General features: G+C 44.2%; 1 protein-coding gene across 1 annotated transcript; it reads right to left on the bottom strand.

Moving 5' to 3' along the window:
• Positions 1-10,673: 10,673 nt before the first annotated feature.
• On the bottom strand, positions 10,674-12,122 carry LOC124694352 (uncharacterized acetyltransferase At3g50280-like). Its single transcript, XM_047227346.1, has one exon. It carries the CDS (start codon positions 12,120-12,122, stop codon positions 10,674-10,676), a length of 1,449 nt encoding a protein of 482 aa, XP_047083302.1.
• Between the last annotated feature and the right edge of the window lie 14,041 nt (positions 12,123-26,163).

Raw genomic sequence — 26,163 nt, 5'->3', positions numbered from 1 at the left:
ACTTCCTATATATGAATCTTATTCTCCGGACCATTCCGGAACTCCTTGTGATGTCCGGGATCCCATCCGAGACTTCGAACAATACTTCGAACTCCATTCCATATTCAAGTTCTACTATTACAACATCAAACATTAAGTGTGTCACCCTACGGTTCGTGAACTATGTGGACATGGGTGAGAACTCTCTCCGACCAATAACCAATAGCGGGATCTGGAGATCCATAATGGCTCCCACACATTCAACGATGACTTAGTGATCGAATGAACCATTCACATACGATACCAATTCCCTTTGTCACGCGATATTTTACTTGTCCGAGGTTTGATCATCCGTATCACTCTATACCTTGTTCAACCTCGTCTCCTGACAAGTACTCTTTACTCGTACCGTGGTATGTGGTCTCTTATGAACTTATTCATATGCTTGCAAGACATTAGACGACATTCCACCGAGAGGGCCCAGAGTATATCTATCCATCATCGGGATGGACAAATCCCATTGTTGATCCATATGCCTCAACTCATACTTTCCGGATACTTAATCCCACCTTTATAACCACCCATTTACGCAGTGGCGTTTGATGTAATCAAAGTACCTTTCCGGTATAAGTGATTTACATGATCTCATGGTCGAAAGGACTAGGTAACTATGTATCGAAAGCTTATAGCAAATAACTTAATGACGTGATCTTATGCTATGCTTAATTGGGTGTGTCCATTACATCATTCATATAATGATATAACCTTGTTATTAATAACATCCAATGTTCATGATTATGAAACTAATCATCTATTAATCAACAAGCTAGTTAAGAGGCTTACTAGGGACTCATTGTTGTTTACATATCACACATGTATCAATGTTTTGGTTAATACAATTATAGCATGGTATATAAACATTTATCATAAACACAAAGATATATAATAACCACTTTTATTATTGCCTCTTGGGCATATCTCCAACAAAGGTCAGGCGCTGCATGACTGTAGTGGGACGACCAAGTTGATCGCCGTGAGTGCAGAAGACTTCTTCATCCATAGGAGGCATGTACATATCTTGGCTGCAGGCGCCATTATTGATGTAGGCATCCATGTTGTCATCATCATCGCATAGTTGCCATCAAGTGGCACCATGTCCACGTCTTTAGGTGGTGGCGGTTGCGATGTCGGCGCAGCGTGTACAACTGCCTCGTCTTTGGACTGTCGTTGCGGTAGCATTCCCAATATCTGTTGGGGCCGTGTGGTGGTGGCGACGACCGCCGGTTCCTTCCGGGTGGTGACGATGACGGCCGGTTCCTTATGGGTGGCGGCGGCGACCGCCGGTTCCTTCTGGGTGGCGATGATGCGGGGCCGGGCGATCTTGGGCCAAATGATAAGTGGTGGCGCCGGTGGTGCGCCTAACACCTGGAAGACCCCCCAAGATGAATCTGGTTCTTCGGCCATGTCATAATCGATGAGGAGCAATCCCCAAGGACCATAATGTCGTCCTCGACTGAGCCCGGAGGTTGATAGGGGGTGATGTCGCGGTACTCCGGCACTTCTAGAGCCAACCTGACCTTCATCACGTCTTGGACCATTTTAGCGTGGTGCATATCGCGGCTAAGCATGACACTACCGCTAGCAACATCCATGAACTCGTCGCCGGGCTCCACTCTATGCAGGAGTATGCAACGTTCGTCCTAAGTCAGGGGCATGTTGGGCATCATGATATTGCAGTCACGAAAGACATATATAGTTAAAGAAGATCACACGGAGGACTAACTAATTAGTTATCTTCTTGATGGCATCGATCTCGGCTAATGTCGATACAAGGGCGCTGGTGCCATCGGCGGGCAGCTCATTCTCGGGTGCATTATCAAGCACCGCCACCCTATTAGCTTCCGTGGTTGGGGCGTCGATGCGACCAACTGGAGCAGCGGTGGCGGGGTCACCAGTTCCGGCGACACGTTCAGGCTTGAGTTGCTGCAAGTGAAGCTGGGCACATGTGTATCGGCACATTTTGACCTGCCACATTCCAAGAATGTGACTCATTTGCACATACATTGATAAAGAATTACGTACCATGATAGCACTACTCAGTAACACACATAATTAACCAATTGAGAGTGTGTGAAAATTATAATAAATGATATAGCTTAAGGTTAACATCATAGGAAAACATTTACTAATGTTTGTCCCACCTGCATATAAATTTTTAATTCGCAAATAAAGTGTCGAGATTTGTGAGTAGAAAGGAATGATGAGCTAGCAAGTAAAACGTATGAACAAACTACATAAAGATATAAAATTATGTTTTGTAAAATTCTCTCAGGAAATGAACCAAATATAAAAAATCTACAAACCAAACTAACCTCAAATGTTTCAAAAATTTGTGTCAAATTCAAACAATTCAGAAGATAAAATCATAAGAATTTGGCTCGATGTATTGAACTATCACTTTTTGTAGGACGGATTTACGTATTTTTGGTATGTTGAGCCACCGATTGTATCTATCCTTACATTTATGTGGAGTCTAATATAAGTGAAAGCAAAATATGATCCATCCTTTTTTTATTAAAAAATTATTTATACACTCTGTCATTGTACTTCATTTTGAGTGAATACTAGATCAGAATTGTCTGTTTTTTAAATTTTTTGGAAGGTATTGGCAAATATCGGTATCAGTCAATTTTGTGCATGACCTGCAGGACAGCTACGTATTGCCAATAGATTCACACAGATCATCCTGGCATCTCTAGCATGATCCTCGTGGTTGCATGAGATTAATATGTACGGTTCAATGGTTCATAAATTTTTTGAAGAATGGGTCTTATTTGTACAAACATTGATAGTGAATTACGTACCATGATAGCACTACTCAGGACCACACAAAATTAACTAATAGAGAGTGTGTGAGAATTATAATAAATGATATAGCTTAAGGTTAACATCATAGGACAATATTTCTTGTCCGACATGCATACACATTTTTAATTCGAGCAGAAAGTGTCGAGATTTGTGAGTAGAAAGCAATGTTGAGCTAGCATGTAAAACGTAAGAACAAACTATATAAACATATAAAATTAAGTTTCGTAAAATTTTCTTAGGAAATGAACCAAATATAAAAAATCTATAAACCAAACAAACCTCAAATGTTTAAAAAATTTGTGTCAAATTCAAACAATTAAGAAGATAAAATCATCAGAATGTGGCTCGATGTATTGAACTATCACTTTTTGTTGGATGGATTTACGTATTTTTTGTATGTTGAGCCACCGATTGTATTTATCATTACTTGAATATTGAGTATAATATAAGTGAAAGCAAAATGTGATCCATACGTTTTTATTACAAAATTATTTATACACCCTATCATTGATTAAATACTTCATTTTGAGTGAATACTAGATCGGTATTGTCTGTCTTGTATTTTTTTGGAAGGTATTGGCAAATATCGGTAGCAATAAATATTGTGCTATTTTGTGCATGACTCATAGGACTGGTACGTCTTGCCAATAGATTCACACAGATCGTCTTGCATATTTAACAAACATATTGGTGGTTGCATGAGATTAATATGTACGGTTCAATGGTCCATCGAAAAATTAAAGAATATGTCTCATTTGCACGGACATTGATAATGAATTACGTACTATGACAACACTACTCAGGACCACACATAATTAACCAATAGCGTTTGTGAGAATTATAATAAATCATATAGCTTAAGGTTTAATAGGACAATATTTAGTAATGCTTGTCCTACCTGCATATACATTTTTAATTCAAGCAGAAAGTGTCGAGATTTGTGACTAGAAAGAAATGATGAGCTAGCATGTAAAACGTAAGAACGAACTATATAAACAAATAAAATTAAGTTTTGTGAAATTTCTTATGAAATGGACCGAACAAAAATATCTATAAATAAAACTAACCTCAAATGTTTCTAAAGGTCGTGTTAGACTCAAAAAATTGAGATGATAAAATAATCAAAATGTTCCTTGATCTATTGAACTATAACTTTTTGTGGGTGTGATTTGCATATTTGTTTTGTACGTTGAGTCACCGATTGTATTTACATTACTTGAATGTGGAGTCTAATATAAGTAAAAAGAAAATGTGATCTGTCCTTTTTTTATTACAAAATTACGCTTTCATACACCTAGTAAATGATTAGATACTTCATTTTAAGTGTATACTATATCGGTATTGTCCGTTTTTAAATTTTTTTGGAAGGTATTACCAAATATCTGTAATAGTAAACATTGTGCATAACCCGGAGGGCCAGTACGTCTTGCCAATAGATTCACACACGATGAGCCTTGCATCATTGACATGATTCTTCTGGTTGCATAATATTAATATGTACGGTTCAATGGTCCATCGAAAAATTTAAGAATATTTCTCAATTGCACGCACATTCATAATGAATTACATACCATGCCAGTACTACTCAGGACCACACATAATTTACCAAGAGGGTGTGTGCAAGAATTATAATAAATGATATAGCTTAAGGTTAACATCATAGGACAAAATTTAGTATTGTTTGTCCCACCTGCATATATATTTACAATTCTAGCAGAAAGTGTCTAGATTTGTGAGTAGAAAGGAATTATGCCTAGCATGTAATAGGTAAACAAACTATATATACATATAAAATTAAGTTTCGTAAAATTTTCTCAGATGTATAAAAAAACCTACAAAGCAAACTGACCTCAAATGTTTTAAAAATTTGTGTCAGATTCAAATAATGAAGAAGATAAAATCATGAGAATGTGGCTCAATCTATTGAACTATCACTTCCTACACTGTAGGACGAATTTAAGTATTTTGTGTGTGTTGAGACACCGATTGTATTTATCATTACTTGAATGTGGAGTCTAATATAAGTGAAAGCAAAATGTGATCCATCCTTTTTTATTACAAAAATATTTATACACCGCGTCATTGATTAGATACTTAATTTTGAGTGAATACTAGATCGGTATTGTCTGTTTTTTAATATTTTTTGGAAAGTATTGGCAAATATTGGTAGCGGTCAATATTGTGCTATTTTGTGCATGACCCGTAGGACCGGTACCTCTTGCCAATAGATTCACTCAGATTGTCTTCTTGCATCATTAACATGATCCTATTGGTTGCATGATATTAATATATATGTACGTTTAATGGTTCATCGAAAAATTGAAGAATATGTCTCATTTGAACAGACATTTAATGGATTACGTACCATGACAACACTACTCAGGACCACACATAAATAACCAAGAGACCGTGTGTAAGAATTATAATAAACCATATAGCTTAAGGTTAACATCGTAGGACAATATTTAGTAATGCTTGTCATACATGCATGTACATTTATAATTCTAGCAAAAAGTGTCAAGATTTGTGATTAGAAAGGAATGATGAGCTAGCATGTAAAACGTAAGAACGAAGTATATAAACACTTAAAATAAAGTTTTATAAAATTTCTTAGGAAGTCTACCAAAAATAAAAAAATCTACAAAGCAAACTAGCCTCAAATGTTTCAAAATTTTGTGTCAAATTCAAACAATTGAGAAGATAAAATCACCAGAATGTGGCTTGATGTATTGAACTATCACTTTTTGTAGGACGAATTTACGTATTTTTTGTATGTTGAGACACCGATTGTCATTACTTGAAAGTGGAGTCTAATATAAGTGAAAGTAAAATGTGATCCATCCTTTTTTTATTAAAAAAAATATTTATACACCCTGTCGTTGATTAGATACTTCATTTTGAGTGAATACTAGATCAGTATTATCTGTTATTTTTTATTTTTTGGAAGGTATTGGCAAACATCGGTAGCAGTCAATATAGTGCTATTTTGTGCATGACCCGCAGGACCGGTACGTCTTGCCAATAGACTCACACAGATCGTCCTTGCATCATTAACATGATTCTGTTAGTTGCATGAGATTAATATGTACGGTTCAACGGTCCATCGAAAAATTGAAGAATATGTCTCATTTGCACGGACATTGATAATGGATTACGTACCATGACTGCACTACTTAGGACAACACATAATTAAACAAGAGAGTGTGTGTGAGAATTATAATAAACCATATAGCCTAAGATTAACATCATAGGACAATATTTAGTAATGCTTGTCATACCAGCACATATACATTTATAATTCTAGCACAAAGTGTCAAGATTTGTGAGTTGAAAGGAATGATAAGTTAGCATGTAAACGTAAGAACGAACTATATAAACACATAATGTTAAGTTTTTTATAATTTCTTAGGAAATGTACCAAATATAAAAAATGTACAAAGCAAACTAACCTCAAATGTTTCAAAAGTTTGTGTAAAATTCAAACAATTGAGAAGATAAAATCACCATGATGTGGCTTGATGAATTGAACTATCAATTTTGTAGGAAGAATTTACGTATTTTTTCTATGTTGAGCCACCGATTGTATTTATCATTAGTTGAATGGGGAGTCTAATATAAGTGAAAGCAAAATGTGATCCATCATTTTTTTATTACAAAATTATTTATACACCCTGTCATTGATTAGATCTTTATTTTGAGTGAATACTAGATCGGTATTGTCTGGTTTTTTTAAGGTATTGGAAAATATCTGTAGCAGTAATTATTGTGTTGTTTTGTGCATGACCCGCAGGACTGGTAAGTCTTGCCAATAGATTCACACAGATCATCCTTGCATTATTAACATGATCCCGTTGGTTGCATAAGATTAATATGTACGGTTCAATGGTCCATCGAAAAATTGAAGAATATGTCTCATTTGCGCGGGCATTGATAATGAATTACATACCATGACAAAACTACTCAGAACTACAATAATTAACCAAGAAAGTTCGTGTGAGAATTATATTAAACCATATAGCTTAAGGTTAACATTATAGGACAATATTTAGCAATGCTTGTCCTACCTGCATATACATTTTTAATTCTAGCAGAAAGTGTCGAGATTTGTGAGTAGAAAGAAATGATGAGCTAGCATGTAAAACTTAAGAACGAACTACATAAACACATGATCAAATGGTTTGTATTTGAAAAATTAACCTCTAATCTCGGACAATTCATATAACAAAAATATAGGATTCGTAGATTCGTATGTCAATGTCGATAAGATAACTTCTATAGTGCCAATAAGACACATATATATGTTACCGCATCAACGGATCATAAGACTCTTTTATATTCTACGACATTCTCCGACGTAAAACGAGATAAATTGATTGGCTTATCAGTGTCAAATGATCATGCATGACTATATAATTTCTCAATCAAGCCAGATTGATGATGCATGGTTAGGTACGTGCAGTCCATGTGAGCTTGTCTGTAGGTAACATGTCCATAATATGGTAGGCCAAATGTACGCACCATTGCAATATCAAATAGACATTTACACCTTCCACCTATAAAAAATCAATGCATCATATTACCTAAAAAACAAATACTAAATATCAAAACATGTTTTCTATGGTTGGACATTGCCATCTTTGTTGCCAGCCTCTTCATGCGGTCTATCTGCTTCAAATTGTTGGTTATTTATGGCCCGATTACATATAGTGTTATGGAAATATGAGTGTGTGGAACCCTTCGGTATAGCATGGATGGAGAACATATGCACTTACAAGTTACCGGATTTTGAAACAAGTTTTAAAATCGTCAAGGTATGTTTGGGCACATCCAAATAGAAATAGAAGAGTCATGCGTCAAATGATTATTTATAGTAGTTTATAACACGTATTTTTTAAGACTTGTGACGTGCTCAAGAATTCATGTTATAATTATATAAAAAGATATTCAAGTCCTTGTTTTTCTCTTTCTCATTATATTTTCATCTCGCTTCTTACAATGATACAATATTTCCTTGTCCAACTACTCTCAAACCTAGATCTTTATGAGTTTGAAAAACTCTCTGATATAAATAGCGGCCATGATAACATAAATTTTTGGATGCCTTTTGACTTATCTCATGTGGCAACAAACGTATAATGTGAGACCCACGTCCTCTAATTATCTTGTAATAATTTATGTTTTTGGTGAATCTTTATAATTATGGTGCAATATAATTTCAAATGTGTTTTGCTAATTGAACATACCTTATAATATTTTGATCTCTATTTCTAATAACAGTTTCAAGCATAGTGCAAGCTATCAAAAACTAATCAAATATTTTGTTTTTGCAAAATTAACAACTAAACTTGGACAATTAATTTAACAAACATATAGGATTCGTAGATTCAAATATCAATGTCGATACAACAAAACTACTGTAGTATCCTCGAATAACAGGAAAACAAACCCATGCTTAGTTTACATTGAAAGAACATTATTCCAGTCATATCATAAAAAAATTGAGGATCAAATCCAAATGAATGAATGCATGTAGTTCATCCTATGAAAAAGATACACATTTGAAGCTGAAAGAATACATAATTCAAACTTAGCACAACTAAAAGAAATAAACACTAATAGACAAGCATCCTTCTGACACCAAAAAAACATATGAGAAGAACTTCTCCGGTCCTATATCCTGATGCACGAACATATATATTTACTCGACTCTTCCTTATCAACAACTAAGTTCCCGGCCTCATGTCGAGACCACCTTGAATCACCAATAATGCCTGGTTCCATCATAAAGTTAACCCAACCAGCATTCTAGATGTTCAATTGTCGGTAAACACTATTGCCAACTACAACCTCTGTTCTGAAATAGTCTACATTCTAGCGCCAATTTTTTTTCTAAAATACTCTACATTCTAGCTTTTAGTCAACGGCAACACTAAAAACAAAGTGATTTTGCTCTGTATTGGACGTTGTTATTTTTAATGCAAATTGGTTGTTGACATATCTACGTAGTACTAATAAATGCAACAATAGGCCCGATAGAAGGAAATGACTTCTGATAGTGGATAAAAATTTAGCCTTCTGTCAATTGGTCAATTCTCTTTGGCCACGTAGATACACCAATGATACACCAACCAGATAAGAATTTCGCATCTTCCTGCAAACAAAGCAATGTGACATGTGCATCGAGAGCAATTGATGGGTTCCTAGCAATTAATGAGAACATAAACGACAACCAATCCGCACTCAATTACCATGTCTAGCAAGTGGATGGTGGTGAACACATGGATTACCTGACCCATTGATACTTATTTTCTCTCTATATATTGTACCTGTCAAATACTGTATCCAAAAATATATCTACTTCACCGTCCATGTTCACCACAATCTGACAATAGTACGTTAGAGCGAAGTACTCCAAAAGGTTTTCCAATCTTTGCCGGCAATTTCCGTAGTTTTTCCGTTTTTCAGAGCCTAATGTCACACGGCTGGCCATCAGGGGTCTCTGTGGTCATGGTGCCTAAATCATTAGTTCGAGTGAATATATCTTGAACTGCAAAATAAACATATCGCTCGGTTGAGGTCTAGGGAAAAAAGAAATAAAGGCCGAAAGGGTAACTGGCCTTGGTGCCGTTCATGAGTTGGGTCGGGTTGGTGCGCGTGGGACGGTGGGAGTCAAAGCTGGGCTAGGTGGCTTGCTGGGTTGGTATGGTCCTACGGATAGATAGTTTAGGATAGATGTTTTATTTTTTCCTTTTCCAAATTATTTCCTGTTCTTTCAATTTGAAAACAATATGAATATTATGTTTTGAAATATAGAAAAAGGGATTGAGATTTTTACGAATTACTTTCCAAATCCTGCAATTTGGTACAAACAAAAACAAATTCATTTTATGTTTCCAAAGTTATTTGCTCATAATAATTAATTCCAAAATAAGAAGGGATTAAGAGTATAAACCCAAACTAATAGAAAATTTTGGCAGGTACTTTTTGACAAGGGTACTCTCTCGTTTTTTATTTACCCTGCGTTTTGGGTTTAGTCAAAGTCAAATATTTTTAAGTTTGACTCATTATGTAGAAAAAAATATTAATATCTAAAATATAATATTAGTATTGCTAGAATCACCATAAGATGTATTTTCATATTATATAAATTTTGTATTATAAATGTTGTTGCGTTTTGCTACTTATTACGTCAAACTTTCAAAGGTTTGACTTTGCCTAAACCTAAAACACAAGGTAAATAAAAATGGAGAGGGAGGGAGGGAGAGAGAGAGAGAGAGAAAGCGAGCGAGAGTGAGAGAGCGAGAGAGACAATGGTGGCAAAACAAATGCAATTGATAACGTTAACATGAAGTTTTTTTTTAGATGAACAAGAAGTTGCTTATTTGTAAACGGGCAATTTCAATAGTGTAGCCAGCTGCTGGCTATAAGTCAAGTGTCATGTCATTTATAGCCAACTTAGAGACAACATATACAATTGTGAGCTATAAAAATGTAGTACTTTATTAATGTATGACCCACTTTTTCACTCTCACAAAATGCCTAGGAGCACGTGCTAGAGCTGGCTTTTGAATAAGAGCTCACTCTCCTCTCTCTCCTCCTCTCTCTCCTCCAACTAATAAATAATATACTATTTTAATCTTTATAGCCAATTGACTAGAATTTATTGTACTTGCTCTTAGTCAATTTGGAGATGACGAGCGCCAGACCTGGCAATCGAGGAGCCGCGCATTGAATTCAACTAATCTCGTTTTTCTCATTTTATTCGGGATACAGAAAAAGGTGCCCTCATGCCTACCACGAGCTAACAGCTGAAACTCGAGCAGGGATCACGCCGGCGGCACCGCCACGGCCTCCATGAATTCGTGGTCGGCAACGAGCCTCTCCATCGTTTCGGGCACCAAAGTCACCTCCAGGGAAATGCTCCCTTGTTGCCCCGGCCCTTTCCGTACCGACACGATCCCGTCCGCCTTCTCACCGGGGCAGCCCCGCAAGCCCACCGGCTTTCCCCACCCGAAGTCGTTGAGGAAGAAGTCGAACAGGGGCGATCCCGCGATGACGAGTGCCCCGTCCCCCTGGTAGGCCGAGGGAGACATGAACACGGGCTCCCGTGCCCAGCGATCCAGCCACCCCCGCACCTCCTCCTCCTCGAACGACTCAACCGCACGCTTCAGCTGCCATGCCGTCCACCCCAGTCCCTTGTCCAGGATCTCGCCCACGGTGCAGCGGGGTGTACGGCGGGGCACCACGGCGTTCCCCCCGTAGCCAGCCGGGATGCCACGCATGCGGCCGCGGCACCCTACGATCACGTCGCAGGACGTCTCCTGTCCCGGTACCAGGCTTCGGGCTCGGACGACTGCACGCCATAGGTGTGCGACCAGGGCCTGGAGGGACGAGATGTTTCCCTCCGGCATCTCATCCCTGGCCTGCGCCTTGAGCTTCCTGACGCTGCTGGCCGAGAAGGTGAAGAAACCATATCCCACCAGCGGGGTCTCCAACCGCCCGACGACCAAGTCTTGCAGAGCGCTGAATGGCAAGTAGATTGGCACGGGGCTCGTCTCTATGAACCACCTCCGGTTCGCCGGCGCCGGCGCAACCGTCAGCTCTTCCCCCCGGTTGATTGCCGACCATGTGCTGAACAACTCCCACAAGCAGCTGCCGTCTCCTACAGCGTGATTCATCGACATGGCGATGAAGACCCCGTCGGCGAGCTCCGTGACCTGCGCCCCCACCACGGGGAGCGACGGATCCACTACAATGTCCGCGCCATACACCCCCTTCAACGGGAAAAACGCCCGGACCACGGATGACGGAGTGTACTGCAGCGTGCCTACCACCTCCGCCACCGACACTCCGGGCGCCACCGCGTGGACTAGCTCGGCGCCTTCCCCCGTGCAGCGCAGCGGGATGGAGACTGTTCCGTCGCCATGATCGACCACGGCGAGCCGGCCGGCAAGGTGGTAATGCCGGCCCAGGGCGCGCGCCAGGGAGCTAACGAGGCTGTCGACTAGGCTCCGCTCACCTCCAGCAGGTGGCTTGGGCACAAGTATCCCCGTCTGCATGTACTTGAAGCTGATGGCGATCAGGTCCCACGGCGTGAGGTGAATGTCGTCCGCCGGTGGCATCGGCATGGCACCGTACTCAGGCCGGACCATGCGCCGGGACACGATCCGGACGGTGTCAGCCGCGCTCGCTTCCATATCCGAGTGGAGTCCACCGCAGTCTGCTGGACTTGTATGATCAGCTGCCTGCTTGGAATATGTCAGCTCCGCTCCCATTATTTAAATAGTGCTACGGCGTGCGGCCATGGAAGCGAATTTGGTGCACCTGGTACCACTGTGTCCGTCTTTTCAAAAATTTAAATTTTGTACTTTTATAATTTATAAAAAAAATCAAAATTTATTATAAGAATACATATACATGGTCCACATATTCACCACAAATTTCGATAGAAAACTCGTAAAGTTTTGGGCTATCGAAAAAAAAAACAAATTGCTGACAGGATATAGCAATTATATATGTGTATTACTGTTAGAAAAATTTCTTTTTTGTATCTCTCGAAATATAACTTACTTTTCAATGAAAATTTTGTTCTACAACCTTGATGTCTATTGCTGACAGTATATAGTAGTTGCTTCTACGTTCAGTTTTATATTAAATCTCACTTTTGCTTCACTCAAGCAATATGAAGGTAATGAAGCAAAAAAAAAAGTCGGACTAAAAATTACAAAAAAAGACACCTCAGGCACGGAGCTCGTTTGAGACTCCGTCGGAGACTCATCGGAGACCTCGATGCAAAAACTTAGTGCTATTGTAGCTAAACCGACTTTATTGGAGACCTCGCCGAAGACCTTGTCGCGAAAATTTTGTACTAACGTAGCGAAATGGCAAACCATTTGTAGCAAATGATTTATACTATTCTAGCATTTTCAACTAGTACCTCGGCGGTGAACTGCGGGAATCATCCCAATTCCGGCTGGCAACACCTTCACTTGCCTCATGCAGCCCCGCCAATAACTGTTGGTACATACCACCACCAATGACTACGCCGGAATCATCCCAATTCCGGCTGGCAGCACCTTAACTTGCCTCCTGCCAATAACTGTTGGTACATACCACCACCAATGACTATTTATTGCATTGTCGCTTACAGTTTGCAGCATCGCCCGACACCGTTGGAAGCATTTTTCCCCACCACCGGTGGGCAGCATAGTCTTCGTTGGTTCGAACCAACCGCCGTAGCTGATTGGAGCACTGCCCAACGCCGTTGGCAGCACCCACAATAGCCATTGGCAGCTGGCCACCGGACTAGCACTCGCAAATGGCGTAGCCAAACTAGCCATGCACTACGGAACCCGCCAAGCTGCCGACGGCCGTGGGTCGTCGGCACAGCCTGCCCCGCCGTCGACCCACGCCTATGCCCACGACACCTTACCGTCGGCACAATATGGCCTCGGCACAGTCAGGCTGGCCGTCGGCACAGATGGCAGCCGACGGTGGGTCCGAGCCGTCGGCACAGGTGCTGCGGGGCCCCACTGCACGGCTAACGGCAATTAGCCTAGGGAGAAGTCTGTGCCGTCGACACATCAACGATGCTCGGACGATGCAAGACTGCCATGCGTCCACACTGTGCAGCTCCTATGCCGATGGCAATGCCGTCGGCACAGCCCTTACCATTTGGCACGGCCAAGGTGCTGTGCCGACGGCATTGCCTTCGGCACAAGAGCTACCATTCATTTTTTTATCCTGGCTGCGTTACGACAGTTGATTCACAGCAAAAATAGCAGGGTATATAGCAGTTCAATAGAATGAAGTGGATCAGAACAACATCATCATCGTCATCATATCAAATGTATCAACAGCATCATCATCAAACAAATATGTAGCACGACACATGGTAGCAACACCATCGACACATGTAGGACGACACATGGTAGCAACATCATCATACACCGTCGACAGGTACAGACGATGGACACACACCTGCTAGACCCCTAGCTAAGGGAAACTAAGATCATGGGCTCCAAGAAGTTCTTGGCTCGTAAACTCGGGCGTCCGGCCTTTGTCGAGGTAAACCTAGGTAAAACCAGCACCTGAACCACCGCCAGCAGGAGAAAAACCTAAAGCACCGGGAGAATGGCGACCGGGGTGCATCGGTGTGCCCTCGCGCGACGAACCAAGATAGGGCCGGTTCCGTGAACTTCATGCTCCCTACATGTTTGATAAGGGTTAGCATCTTAGCCATGTGAAAGGAAAGCGGTGATAACTGGTTAGGCACAGAACTTACCTGAGTCCATGCGTAGTATGTGGCCATGAAAGCTTCCCTCGATGGGCACAGTGCAGTTGACCCCGGCCTAGGTGGCTCATCTTCCGGAAGTGGGATCCTCTCTCCAGTCAAGAAAAATGTCTTGACGCCTGCAAGATAGTTTAGACGTCAACCGCTACAGAAATAAAGGGGAGGTGGGACTTGTCATGTCTTTGAACCATAAAGATTGGAACTTACACGACTCGTGATCTCCTAGTACTGCTCCCAAGCCGCTCGTGATCTGGAATGAATGTTGGAAAGAAGATGAAAATGAGAAAAATTACATCGGTACGACCGTGTCGAGGAGGCGCGATCGGTGGTTCGCCGGCGGTGAGGGTAGACTTGATCTGCGTGAGGGTCTTCTGTGGCCTTAACACCCCACTTAGAATAGGATGGACTTGGTGGTCTTTCAACATTGTCTTCGGGATGCAAATATGGTGGCTCATAATTTAGCGAAGCATGTTTATGAGACAAAAAAATAGCTTAGTTTGGGATGATAGGCCTCCTGATTTTACTATAGCTAATGTAATTTGTGATGTAACTCTGTTAGAGGTTGTACCTGTTATCACCAGGATTTAACCGCGATCAGGAGGTGGGCCGCGATCAAGATGGGCTTGGAAGATTACATATGGAAGATCTATGAAGCGGCCTTGCACGGAGAATTTGGGCTAGTTAGCCCGTGTATCTTAGTATAATAGATTGTGTATCGATTTAGAAGTTAGAGTTTATCTCGTGCACGGTTTAGTGCACGCCCACATTAGAAAGTCCGCTGGACTATAAATATGTACCTAGGGTTTATGGAATAAACAACAACTCACGTTCAACCCCAAAACAAACCAATCTCGGCGCATCGCCAACTCCTTCGTCTCGAGGGTTTCTATCGGGTAAGCGACATGTCTGCCTAGATCGCATCTTGCGATCTAGGCAGCACAAACCCACGTTGTTCATGCGTTGCTCGTCTTGAAGCGCTTTTGATGGCGAGCAACGTAGTTATCATTAGATGTGTTAGGGTTAGCATTGTTCTTCGTTTAAGCATGCTTACGTAGTGCAACCCTTGCATATCTAGCCGCCCTCACGCCTATCTTAGGCGTGGGGGCGGCACCCGCTTGATCATTATTTAGTAGATCTGATCCGTTACGATTGCTCCTTGTTCTACAAGGATTAGTTTAATATCTGCAATAGTTAGGCCTTACAAAGGGGGGGAGGATCCAGTGGCACGTAGGGTGGCGTTCGCAAGCCCTAAACGGGATGTTCCGAGGATCAACTTCATGTTGGTTTTTAGGCCTTGTTTAGGATCGGCTTACGGGCACCGTGCGTGGCCGCGAGGCCCAACCTGGAGTAGGATGATCCGATTATGCGGTGAAAACCCTAAATCGTCGTAGATCTCATTAGCTTCATCTTGATCAAGCAGGACCACCAAGTATTCGTGCACCCCGTACGAATCATGGGTGGATCGGCTCTTTGAGCCGATTCACGGGATAACCTGAGAGCCGATCGAGGCTCATATTTAATGTTTACATGTATGCCCTGCAGGAAACTAAGCGAGGCATCCCCATCACCTTCCACGACCGGGTATAGGTCAGGTGGCACGCCCTTGCACTTCGCATCGCCGCGTGTGACCGAGAAGAGCATTGCGGGCCGTTGCTCGGAGGGGTCTCGGCCAGCCGCAGCTCTAGGCTCTTCCCGGCTCTACGGTGTTGACAAGGCCGCTGCCGCCGGTGGGTTTTGGCGATCAACATATTCGGCACGCCCGGTGGGACAATCGTCTACATCAACCACATCGCCATCTACATCCGAGATGGCGGACGGCACGCCGGTCACCTACGAGGATCTGCTCGACGACCTCAAGAAGCGGTACAACGAGATCAAGGCCACCCTCGAAGCCGACCTCATCGGCTCTTTTCGGAGAACCCGTTCCCATGGCATCGGATGGAAGGGGTTCTCACCGCAGGTGCGCTCGATGGGATAGACCTCTCTACCCCGTCGGAGGAACGCACCGAGGGTCGCGGCGGGGAGATCAACTACCCGGTGGCTCACTCGCTACACCGCCACTCCGAGAACTTGGTCAACGTGTTGGAGCGTGTCGCTCTACGCGTGATCCGGGAGATCATGAGCCACCGGTACTCGCCGTCGGGACCAGCTCTCGGGACTCATCAAGGAGAGTTGCCACTCCGGTCCCGTCCACCGCTGCCATATGCGTTGGCGGCACCTGCCGAAGTGCCGACTACACCGGCATTCCTCGTCTACGGGATTGGTGGCGACCCTAGTGACTACCGGTTCTTAATGGAGGCGCCTAAGGAGATCCCTCAAGGATACGCGTGCATGTATGTGCCGGATTGTGGCGGCCAGGCACTCACGGACCGAGGCCACAACATCGGGGACTCCGGCGAAGGCGGGAGGAACGTCGGCGACAGAGCTTGAGAAGCAGACGTGGCTAACTAAATGCGCCACACCGACGAAACTCCCGAGCCCAGCTCCTGCAGGCTGGCCCGAGCTGGAAAAGCAAACATGGCTGGCCGGTACGCCACCCGGCGAATCTTCGGAGTGCAACTCCTGCGGCCGAGCACGGCGGATCAGATCGGTACCATGCCGAGAGACCGAGTTCGGCATGATGCCGAAAAGAAGGCGATCGGCTATTCCAAGCCGTACCCCGACGATTACGAGATGATCCCGCTGCCACCTAAATATCGGCTCCACGACTTCTCCAAATTCGGTGGATCAGATGGCTCCGGCTCCATCGAGCACGTCGGCCGATATTTGGCTCAACTAGGACCGGCTTCGGTGTCGGATCAGCTACGCGTGAGGCTCTTTTCACGGTCCCTCACGGGATCGGCTTTTGGATGGTACACCTCTTTGCCGGCAAACTCCATCCGAGTCTTGGAAGCAATTGGAAGAACGAGTTCCATATGCAATACCATTCGAAGCTTCCGAGTCCGGCATTGCCGATCTAGCACAACTACGTCGAAGCGCGGGGAAACGGTGACGAGAATACATCCGGCGCTTCGAGAATCTTAGGAACCGATGTTATTCGGTTCGTATAACTGAAAAGGAAGCGATCGAGTTGGCAGTAGCGAGGCCTTGTAACACAGCTCAAGGACATGGCCTCCCAAGCGAGATTATCCCTCGGCCGGCGCACATGGTTCGAAACTATCGGCATATGAACAGCGCCACCCCGACTGTACCAAGACAAGTTCAAGCGTGCGGTAGTTATGGTCGATACGAGAGGAAGATGAAGTGCACTACGGGAGACCAAGAAATAGCGAGTGGCTGAGTGGACTCGGGGAGGAACCCCCGTGGCCTGCAAATGGGTAAAGCCACCAGGGCCGCCCGGGGATTTGATTTTGACGTAACCAAGACTGAACAAATCTTCGACCTCCTGCTCAAGGAGAAACAGTTGACGATTCCTGAAGGTCTCAAGTTCCCCACGGCGAAAGAGCTAAACGGAAAGCCGTACTGCAAATTCCACAACTCGCTTTCCCATGCCACCAACGACTGCCGGGTGTGGCGTCCGCACATCCAAGCGGCGATAGAGAAGGGGCGGCTAATTTTCAACCAGTACGCCATGAAGGTCGACACCCAACCCTTCCCCGCCGTTAACATGGTAGAAATCATCTACCACGAAGGTTGCCAGCCGGGTCCCTCGTTCGAGCATCAACATGGTAGGACACTGGAAACCACTCGGCAAAGATGGAGATGAGGGCAGCTGCTCTCATAGCAAGGATACAGAGGAGGCCGCTCCACGCGATCGGCTCCGTCATGATGGCAAGCGCTATGTCACAGAGGGAGAGGTGAAGAATATAAGATATCAGCGACCCCTCTCTGATCACCTCCCCAAAAAATATGTGAGTCAGTATGACCAACGCCGACGGTCCAATTACGATGATAGAGGAGATCGTCTGGCTAGAGAAGCCAGAAGATATCGTCGGCAGGATCGTGATGAGGAGGAGCACGAGCGCTGTGCCACGGAAGCATCAAGGGAGCAAGATGACAACGCCAGACATTGGGACTGCCCCTTCTTCGGACTACTGCTGGGATTCGGGAATGAGCCGATTGCCCACAATCGGCAATTGCCCAGAATGCAACAATAAAAAGAAGGAGGCAGCCAACGTGTCTGTGTTCGAGCGCCTAGGGCCTCTCCCGCCACAAAGCAAACGCGCTGAGTCACCTCGTTGGGCAGATCTGGAGGATTCAGAAGACGAGGGAGAAGTGGAAGAAGACCGGTACCACCGGCCAAGGTGGTGCCCTGACGGACTCAGCCGTTCCCAAAAGCGCAGGGTTCAGCGATTGCGCGGCCTGGAGGAAGCCGAAAGGTTGTACCTGCATACGCTAAGGAAGGCACGGCCTGATCTGGCTGTAAAGGTTCAGCGAACCCTGGATGAAGAGGGTCGTCCACGGAAAATGGAGTGGCGCCCAAAACAGAGGAAAGCCGATGATGAGACATCGGCTGGCACAAACATGGTACTCGTCTTGCCGACAGAGCTTAGCGCTCCACGACTCTACGGAGCACTCAAGGTGGACGACGGCAAGCGCATCAAGTCAGAGGTTGGGTTGGTTTTATCCAGCCTGACCAAGTAGCAAGATCAAACCAATGAGCAAACCAGGAGAGGCTGATCCTTGTGATCGGCCCCAAAAATTTATGAAGGGAACTTACAAAACCTTCAACGAGCAAGCAACGTGGAGGCCGATTCCAGCAATCGGCCAAAATTATCCTCACCCACCATTCTGCCTGGGTTCAACATGTTATCCAACAGAGCCGATACCATCAATTCTCTTGACAGAATCGGCTCGGGGGGCACCCAGGTAGATAAAATACGAGGATATGTAACGGAAGCATCTCATCTTTTGGTGATGGGTATTGGAATATGGGGGCCGATGCACAGGTCGGCCGTAAAAAAAAAAAAGTGAAAATTCGAAAATTTTCGAACACAGCCGATGCAGCAGGCATCGACTTAAGGATATAACAGCCGATGCATGGCCATCGACTCAAGGGAGATTTCTTCAAGAACAATATCAGTAGCAGCATGGGCGGGCGGATCAGGTCAAGGATGGATTGCATTAGAAGCTCGGGGGGCAGCTCACCTTGAAGGCTTTCCGCTTAGAGAAGCCGATTTGTGTTCAAATCGGCTGGCGCTGCATAAGGAACTTCCCCACACACGATCAAGCCCGGGTCTATGCAGCTCATTTGTGTATCCTCGTCTCTGTTTTGCCTTGGCTGAGACTCGGGGGCAACGAGCCCGGTAGGTGCTCTATTGAAGGACCGATTGAAGTACCATCGGCTGATCTTCGTTGCAACCTTCTTCACAAAGCGATGAACGCTCGCTAAGGAGTTGAAGAATGGAAGGATGAATGTCGAAGGACCGATGCGTTGTTATCGGCTCATTACACATTGGCAAAGGGGACGAATCGGCAAGGTCGGTAGGAGAGGTAAATCGGCTCAATCAAATTCAGAGGAAATCGGCAAAATCAAATTGGGGAACAGTTCTTCATTGATAGGCGAGATTTCTTACATAAAGAGCTAATTGCTCTCAAAAGGAAATACTAGGGGATACATGGCCCCATCCTGCTACTACTGACCCTATGCTAGGGGTCCTATCTACGGGCCGTCACTGCCCTCGTCGTCATCCTCAGAGCTCTCATCGGCACTGCTGCCGATGGGCTCCTCGTCGCTACTCCCGTAGCCCTCCACGGGGGCTTCGTCCCCGTCTTCGTCGTCGCTGCTGTCGTCGTCCCACCACATGCGAAGGCGCTTCGCTGGTGGGTAGCCCTCGAGGGAGTCGTCGTCGTCGTCGTCCTCCTCCTCCTCTTCTTCCTCCACCACCCCCTCGGAGGAGGTGAAGTCGTCCCAGGAGAAGCGATCGTCATCGCTCTCCTCCTCCGGTTCCCCGTCGGCGAGGAAACGGAGGTCGCTCTCCCGTCCGTCGAGGACTGGTCGTCCTCGGACCGGATGGAGAAGTCATGGTCGACTCCTCCCCGGCCGCAATGGCGCGGCGGGTGTTGGCCGCATGGACCGCCGCCGGGTTGTGCTCGGCGTCGGCTCGCGGGACATGGAGGACTGGCTGGAAGGGTCCGATAGGGCAGAGGAGGAAGAAGACATGATGGTGCGGGAGGACTTTTGGACTGCTAATGCGAGGATGCGGAGCGAGAACTGTTCATAGCGGTTAAATAAAAGGGGGATATGGTGAAAATTCAATGCCACGAGCGGTTTCGAGGAAGTGGTGTTTGAAAGAAAGAGAAAAGACTGCCAAATCACGCGGAGAAGTTGAGAAGGCAAGTCATCATGGTGACGGATACTTGCGACGGTTCCGCCACGACATGACCCGACGGAAGCGTAATGATTTTGGAAATACCATTTCCAAAACCAAGGGAGCATGTGTTATCACCGGGATTTAACCGCGATCGGGGAGGTGGGCCGCGATCAAGATGGGCTTGGAAGATTACATATGGAAGATCTATGAAGCGTCCTTGCACGGAGAATTTGGGCTAGTTAGCCCGTGTATCTTAGTATAATAGATTGTGTATCGATTTAGAAGTTAGAGTTTATCTCGTGCACGGTTTAGTGCACGCCCACATTAGAAAGTCCGCTGGACTATAAATATGTACCTAGGGTTTATGGAATAAACAACAACTCACGTTCAACCCCAAAACAAACCAATCTCGGCGCATCGCCAACTCCTTCGTCTCGAGGGTTTCTATCGGGTAAGCGACATGCTGCCTAGATCGCATCTTGCGATCTAGGCAGCACAAGCTCCACGTTGTTCATGCGTTGCTCGTACCGAAGCGCTTTTGATGGCGAGCAACGTAGTTATCATTAGATGTGTTAGGGTTAGCATTGTTCTTCGTTTAAGCATGCTTACGTAGTGCAACCCTTGCATATCTAGCCGCCCTCACGCCTATCTTAGGCGTGGGGGCGACACCCGCTTGATCATTATTTAGTAGATCTGATCCGTTACGATTGCTCCTTGTTCTACAAGGATTAGTTTAATATCTGCAATAGTTAGGCCTTACAAAGGGGGAGGATCCGGTGGCACGTAGGGTGGCGTTCGCAAGCCCTAAACGGGATGTTCCGAGGATCAACTTCATGTTGGTTTTTAGGCCTTGTTTAGGATCGGCTTACGGGCACCGTGCGTGGCCGCGAGGCCCAACCTCGGAGTAGGATGATCCGATTATGCGGTGAAAACCCTAAATCGTCGTAGATCTCATTAGCTTCATCTTGATCAAGCGGGACCACCAAGTATTCGTGCACCCCGTACGAATCATGGGTGGATCGGCTCTTTGAGCCGATTCACGAGATAACCTCGAGAGCCGATCGAGGCTCGTATTTAATGTTTACATGTATGCCCTGCAGGAAACTAAGCGAGGCATCCCCATCACCTTCACGACCAGGTATAGGTCGGGTGGCACGCCTTGCACTTCGCATCGCCGCGTGTGACCAGAAGAGCATTGCGGGCCGTTGCTCGGAGGGGTCTCAGCCAGCCGCAGCTCTAGGCTCTTCCCGGCTCTACGGTGTTGACAAGGCCGCTGCCAGCCGGTGGGTTTTGGCAGTCAACAGTACCGAATATTTGAACTCAGAGCAGTAAGTTTCAGACGCACTCTTTTCCTTAGCAGGGTACCGTAGGGGACTGGAAGGTTTTTAATGAGGCGGCTTGCTTGCTTAATATATTGATGTTTATTTCATAAAAAAAGAATCTTTGTATGGCCATGCTCCGAGCCGCGCCCCACCAGCATAATCACCGTCAAGTCGGCCTCCCCCTAATAGGATCATCCACCTCCGGATGAAGACCCTTGAATGCCGAGCAGTACTTGTCCAACTCCGTTTCAACACAGCCGAAGTACTCGGGCAGCGAGGGCTGAGGCTGGCTCAGATCGGGCTGCTTCAGCTTCAGCTTCAGCTTCTGCCACCCTCCCACGAGTTCCACCTCCTGCACAACAAAAGAAATGTTATGTGTATCAAGTAGTAATATGAGGGGAAATAAATGCAAGTTGTTCCATGTATATATGTACCTTGTGCTTCCTGTAGCGTGATACGTCCAAAACGTATCTACTTTCCCGAACACTTTTGCTATTGTTTGGCCTCTAATTTGTGTATTTTGGATGCAACTAACACGGACTAACGCTGTTTTCAGCAGAACTGCTCTGGTGTCTCGTTTTTGTGCAGAAATCCAACTTTCGGGAAAAACCTCGGAATTTATGCGAAGGCCCTATTTTCCCGAGGAAACTAACGGAGCCAGAAGGGCAATTTGAGTGGAGGCCCGAGGGCCCCACACCATAGGGCGGCGCGGCCCGGGGGGGCCCGCGCGGCCTGTGGTGTGGCCCCCTCGGCCGGCCTCCGACGCCCTCCTTCGGACTACTTATCGGCCTCGACCTAAAAACGCCTGGAGAGAAGTCGAAGTCGCCAGAAACCCTCCGAACGCCGCCACATCGCGAAACTCCGACGCGGGAGCCGAGAGTCTCCGTTCCGGCACTCCGCCGGGACGGGGATTGGAGGAGATCATCACCGCCATCACCGCCAACGCCTCTCCATCAACCAGCAATGTTTCCCCCATCCATGTGTGAGTAATTCCCCCGCTGTAGGCCGAAGGGGATGGTAGGGATTGGATGAGATTGGTCATGTAATAGCATAAGATTGTTAGGGCATAGTGCCTAGTGTCACGTAGATGGTACTTTTATGATATTGTTGCAACTTGTTATGCTTAATGCTTGTCACTAGGGCCCAAGTGCCATGATCTCAGATCTGAACATGTTATTATTTCATCATGATATTCGTTGTTTATGATCTTACCGCAAGTTGTATACACATGGCGGCTGTCCGGAACCAATGGCCCCGAAGTGACGAAATCGGGACAACCGGAGGGAATGGCGGTGATGTGAGGATCACATGTGTTCACGGAGTGTTAATGCTTTGCTCCGGTACTCTATTAAAAGGAGTACCTTAATATCCGATAGTTTCCCTTGAGGCCAGCTGCCACCAGTTGGTAGGACAAAAGATGTTGTGCAAGTTTCTCATTGCGAGCACGTACGACTATAATTGGAACACATGCCTATTGATTGATTAGTACTTGGATACCGTTTTATTATTATCCGCAAATGCCACCGCTATGATTGTTACATGAGTTTCTCTCATCCATGCAACGCCCGTTATCCGTCCCCGTGCCTACGATATTTTAATCCTGCTTGTTTACTATAATCACTACTTGCTGTCTTTGTTACTCTGCTGCTTGTTATTTCACTACTGCTACTTGCTATAAAGCTGTTACTACTTGATAAACTCTTGTGAGCAAGTACTGTTTCCAGTGCGGCTGAATTGACAACTCCGTTGTTAAGGCTTTCAAGTATTCTTTGTCTCCCCTTGTGTCGAATCAATAAATTGGGTAATACTTCCCTCGAAGGCTGTTGCGATCCCCTATACTTGTGGGTCATCAAGACTATTTTCACGGCGCCGTTGCCGGGGAGCATAGCTTTATTTGGAAGTTCACTTGGATTAATATTGTTCGTTGCAAATTCTCCATCATGGGTAAACCTCGCGATACTAAGGTCGCCATATTACCATCCACTACAAGAAAAGGTACAACTACGAGTACCTCTGCTTGCTCTTGATTCACCATCTGTGATTGATAAACTTGTTTCACCGCCACATGCTTCAAATGCTTGGTACTTCTGCTGAATCCGAAAACTCCCATAATATTGATAATATTTCTGCTTGTGCTTGATGATAGTGGTTCATTGGGAACTTTTCTAGATGCTTCCATTGCTAGGTCTAGACAAATTGAAAATGCTGAAATTCCTGATGTTACTACACCTGTTAATTCACACGAACTTGAATACTCTAGTGATGATCTTGATGAAGATTATGTGGAACTTGATGATGATTTTATTGAAAAATGCCATGCTACTACTGATGCAAGAAAAATTAAAAAGTTGCTTGCAGAACATACTTGTTAGATATAAAGCTGTCTCCTGATCCTAAATTTGCCACATCTCCTATAAACATTAGGGATAAAGATTATGATTTTTCTCTTGATCTATCTCATATAGCTATTGTTGAGAAAACACCTTTTTGTGGTACTGAAAAAGAAAGTGCTGTTGAACACATGACTGAGTTATCTACTTTGAGTAGCTTGTTTTCTGATGATGTTAAGAAGCGTACTTACTTTGTTGCTAAAATATTTCCATTCTCATTAAAAGATGACGCTAAAACTTGGTATAATAGTTTGCCACCTGGTTCTATTAAAAGTCCAAAAGAATTGCTTGATGTTTTCTTCCGCAAATACTTTCCTGCTAGTGCTCAACATGCCGCTTTGCAGAGAGTTTATAATTTTGATCAGGAAGATGAAGAGAAATTGCCTGAGGCTTGGGCGAGATTTTGCTCTCTTATTAGAGCTCTGCCTGACCATGATTTAGAAAAGCATGATTTACTTGATATATTTTATAGTGGACTAACCATTGAGTCTAGGGCATACCTGGATAGTTGTGCTTGGTTGTGTTTTCGGGAAAAGAACTCCGGACGACGTTTGAAGAATTATTGGCTAAAATAGGCCGGAATTATGATGATTGGAATACGCCTGAACCAACTCCAACGCCAATAGTGAAGAAGAGGGTTTAATTAAATTGAATGATGAAGATATGAGGGAAGCCAAGAAGTCTCTCAAGGAGAAAGGTATTAAATCCGAAGATGTGAAGAATCTACCTCCAATAGAAGATATATGTGAGATAATTCCCCCTTCATCCATGATTGAGGTAAATTCCCTTCAACCCTTTACTAGGGAAGATATTCCAGTATTCAAAACCTCTGCGCAATGCTTAGATGAGTTTGATAATTATATTGTTAAGCAAGAAAATTTTAATATGAGAGTAGAGAATCATCTAATGGAAAATTCTCAAGCTATTAGTCAATTGCATGATATTGTGGAGAGAACTTCCAATGATGTTAAGATGCTTGTTAAACATTTTCATATGATTCAAACTCAAATTGATCAACTCACTAAAGTGCAAAATGACTTGTTAGGAAATAATGCTAAAGAAAAACATGCATATGAAGTAACAACTAGAGGTGGTGTCTCTACCCAGGATCCTCTATATCCTGAAGGGCATCCCAAAAGAATTGAACAAGATTCTCAACGCATTGAACCTAGTGCTCATTCTAAGAAGAAAAAGAAAAAGAAACATAAAAATGTTGTAGAATCCTCCGAACTCTGCTAATGATCCTAATAGTATTTCTATTTACGATGCTGAAACTGAAAGTGGTAATGAACATGATAAAGATAATGATAAGAATGATACTCCTGATAAAGAAGAGGTTGAAGAAGAACCTGAAAAGCATGCTAAAAATAAAAAGTATACTAAAGAAGATTTTATTACTGAGAAACATGGTAATGAAAGAGAACCTTGGGTGCAAAAGCCAATGCCTTTTCTGCTAAGAAATTAAAATCAAAGGAAGAAGAACACTATAATAAATTTTTTGATTGGATGAAACCTTTATTCTTGCAAATTCCTTTGACTGATGCTATTAAATTGCCTCCTTATTCAAAGTATATGAAAGATATTGTTACTAACAAGAGGAAAATCCCCAATGAGGAAATTTCCACTATGCTTGCTAATTACTCTTTCAATGGCAAAGTTCCAAAGAAATTGGGCGACCCAGGTATACCTACTATTCCTTGTTCTATTAAGAATAATTATGTTAAAACTGCTCTATGTGACTTGGGAGCCGGTGTTAGTGTTATGCCTTTTTCTCTATACAAGAGACTTTATTTAGATAAGTTGATACCTACTGATATATCTTTGCAAATGGTTGATAAATCTACTGCTATTCCTGTTGGTATCTGTGAGGATGTTCCTGTTCAAGTTACTAATAACTGCTTGATATTAACTGATTTTGTTGTATTGGAAATGCCTGAAGATGATAATATGTCTATTATTCTTGGGAGACCTTTTCTTAACACCGCGAGGGCTGTTATTGATTGCAATAAAGGAAAGGTTACTTTCAATGTTGATGACAAGGAACACACCGTCTATTT

This window comes from Lolium rigidum, chromosome 3 (genome assembly GCF_022539505.1).
Source record: "Lolium rigidum isolate FL_2022 chromosome 3, APGP_CSIRO_Lrig_0.1, whole genome shotgun sequence".
NCBI lineage: Eukaryota > Viridiplantae > Streptophyta > Magnoliopsida > Poales > Poaceae > Lolium > Lolium rigidum.
The sequence above is the reverse complement of the archived record's forward strand: the minus strand, read 5'-3'. Positions and strand labels throughout refer to the sequence as shown.

Excerpts from the sequence above, each read along its gene's own strand:
- LOC124694352 (XM_047227346.1), bottom strand. The coding sequence starts at position 12,122 with ATGGGAGCGGAGCTGACATATTCCAAGCAGGCAGCTGATCATACAAGT.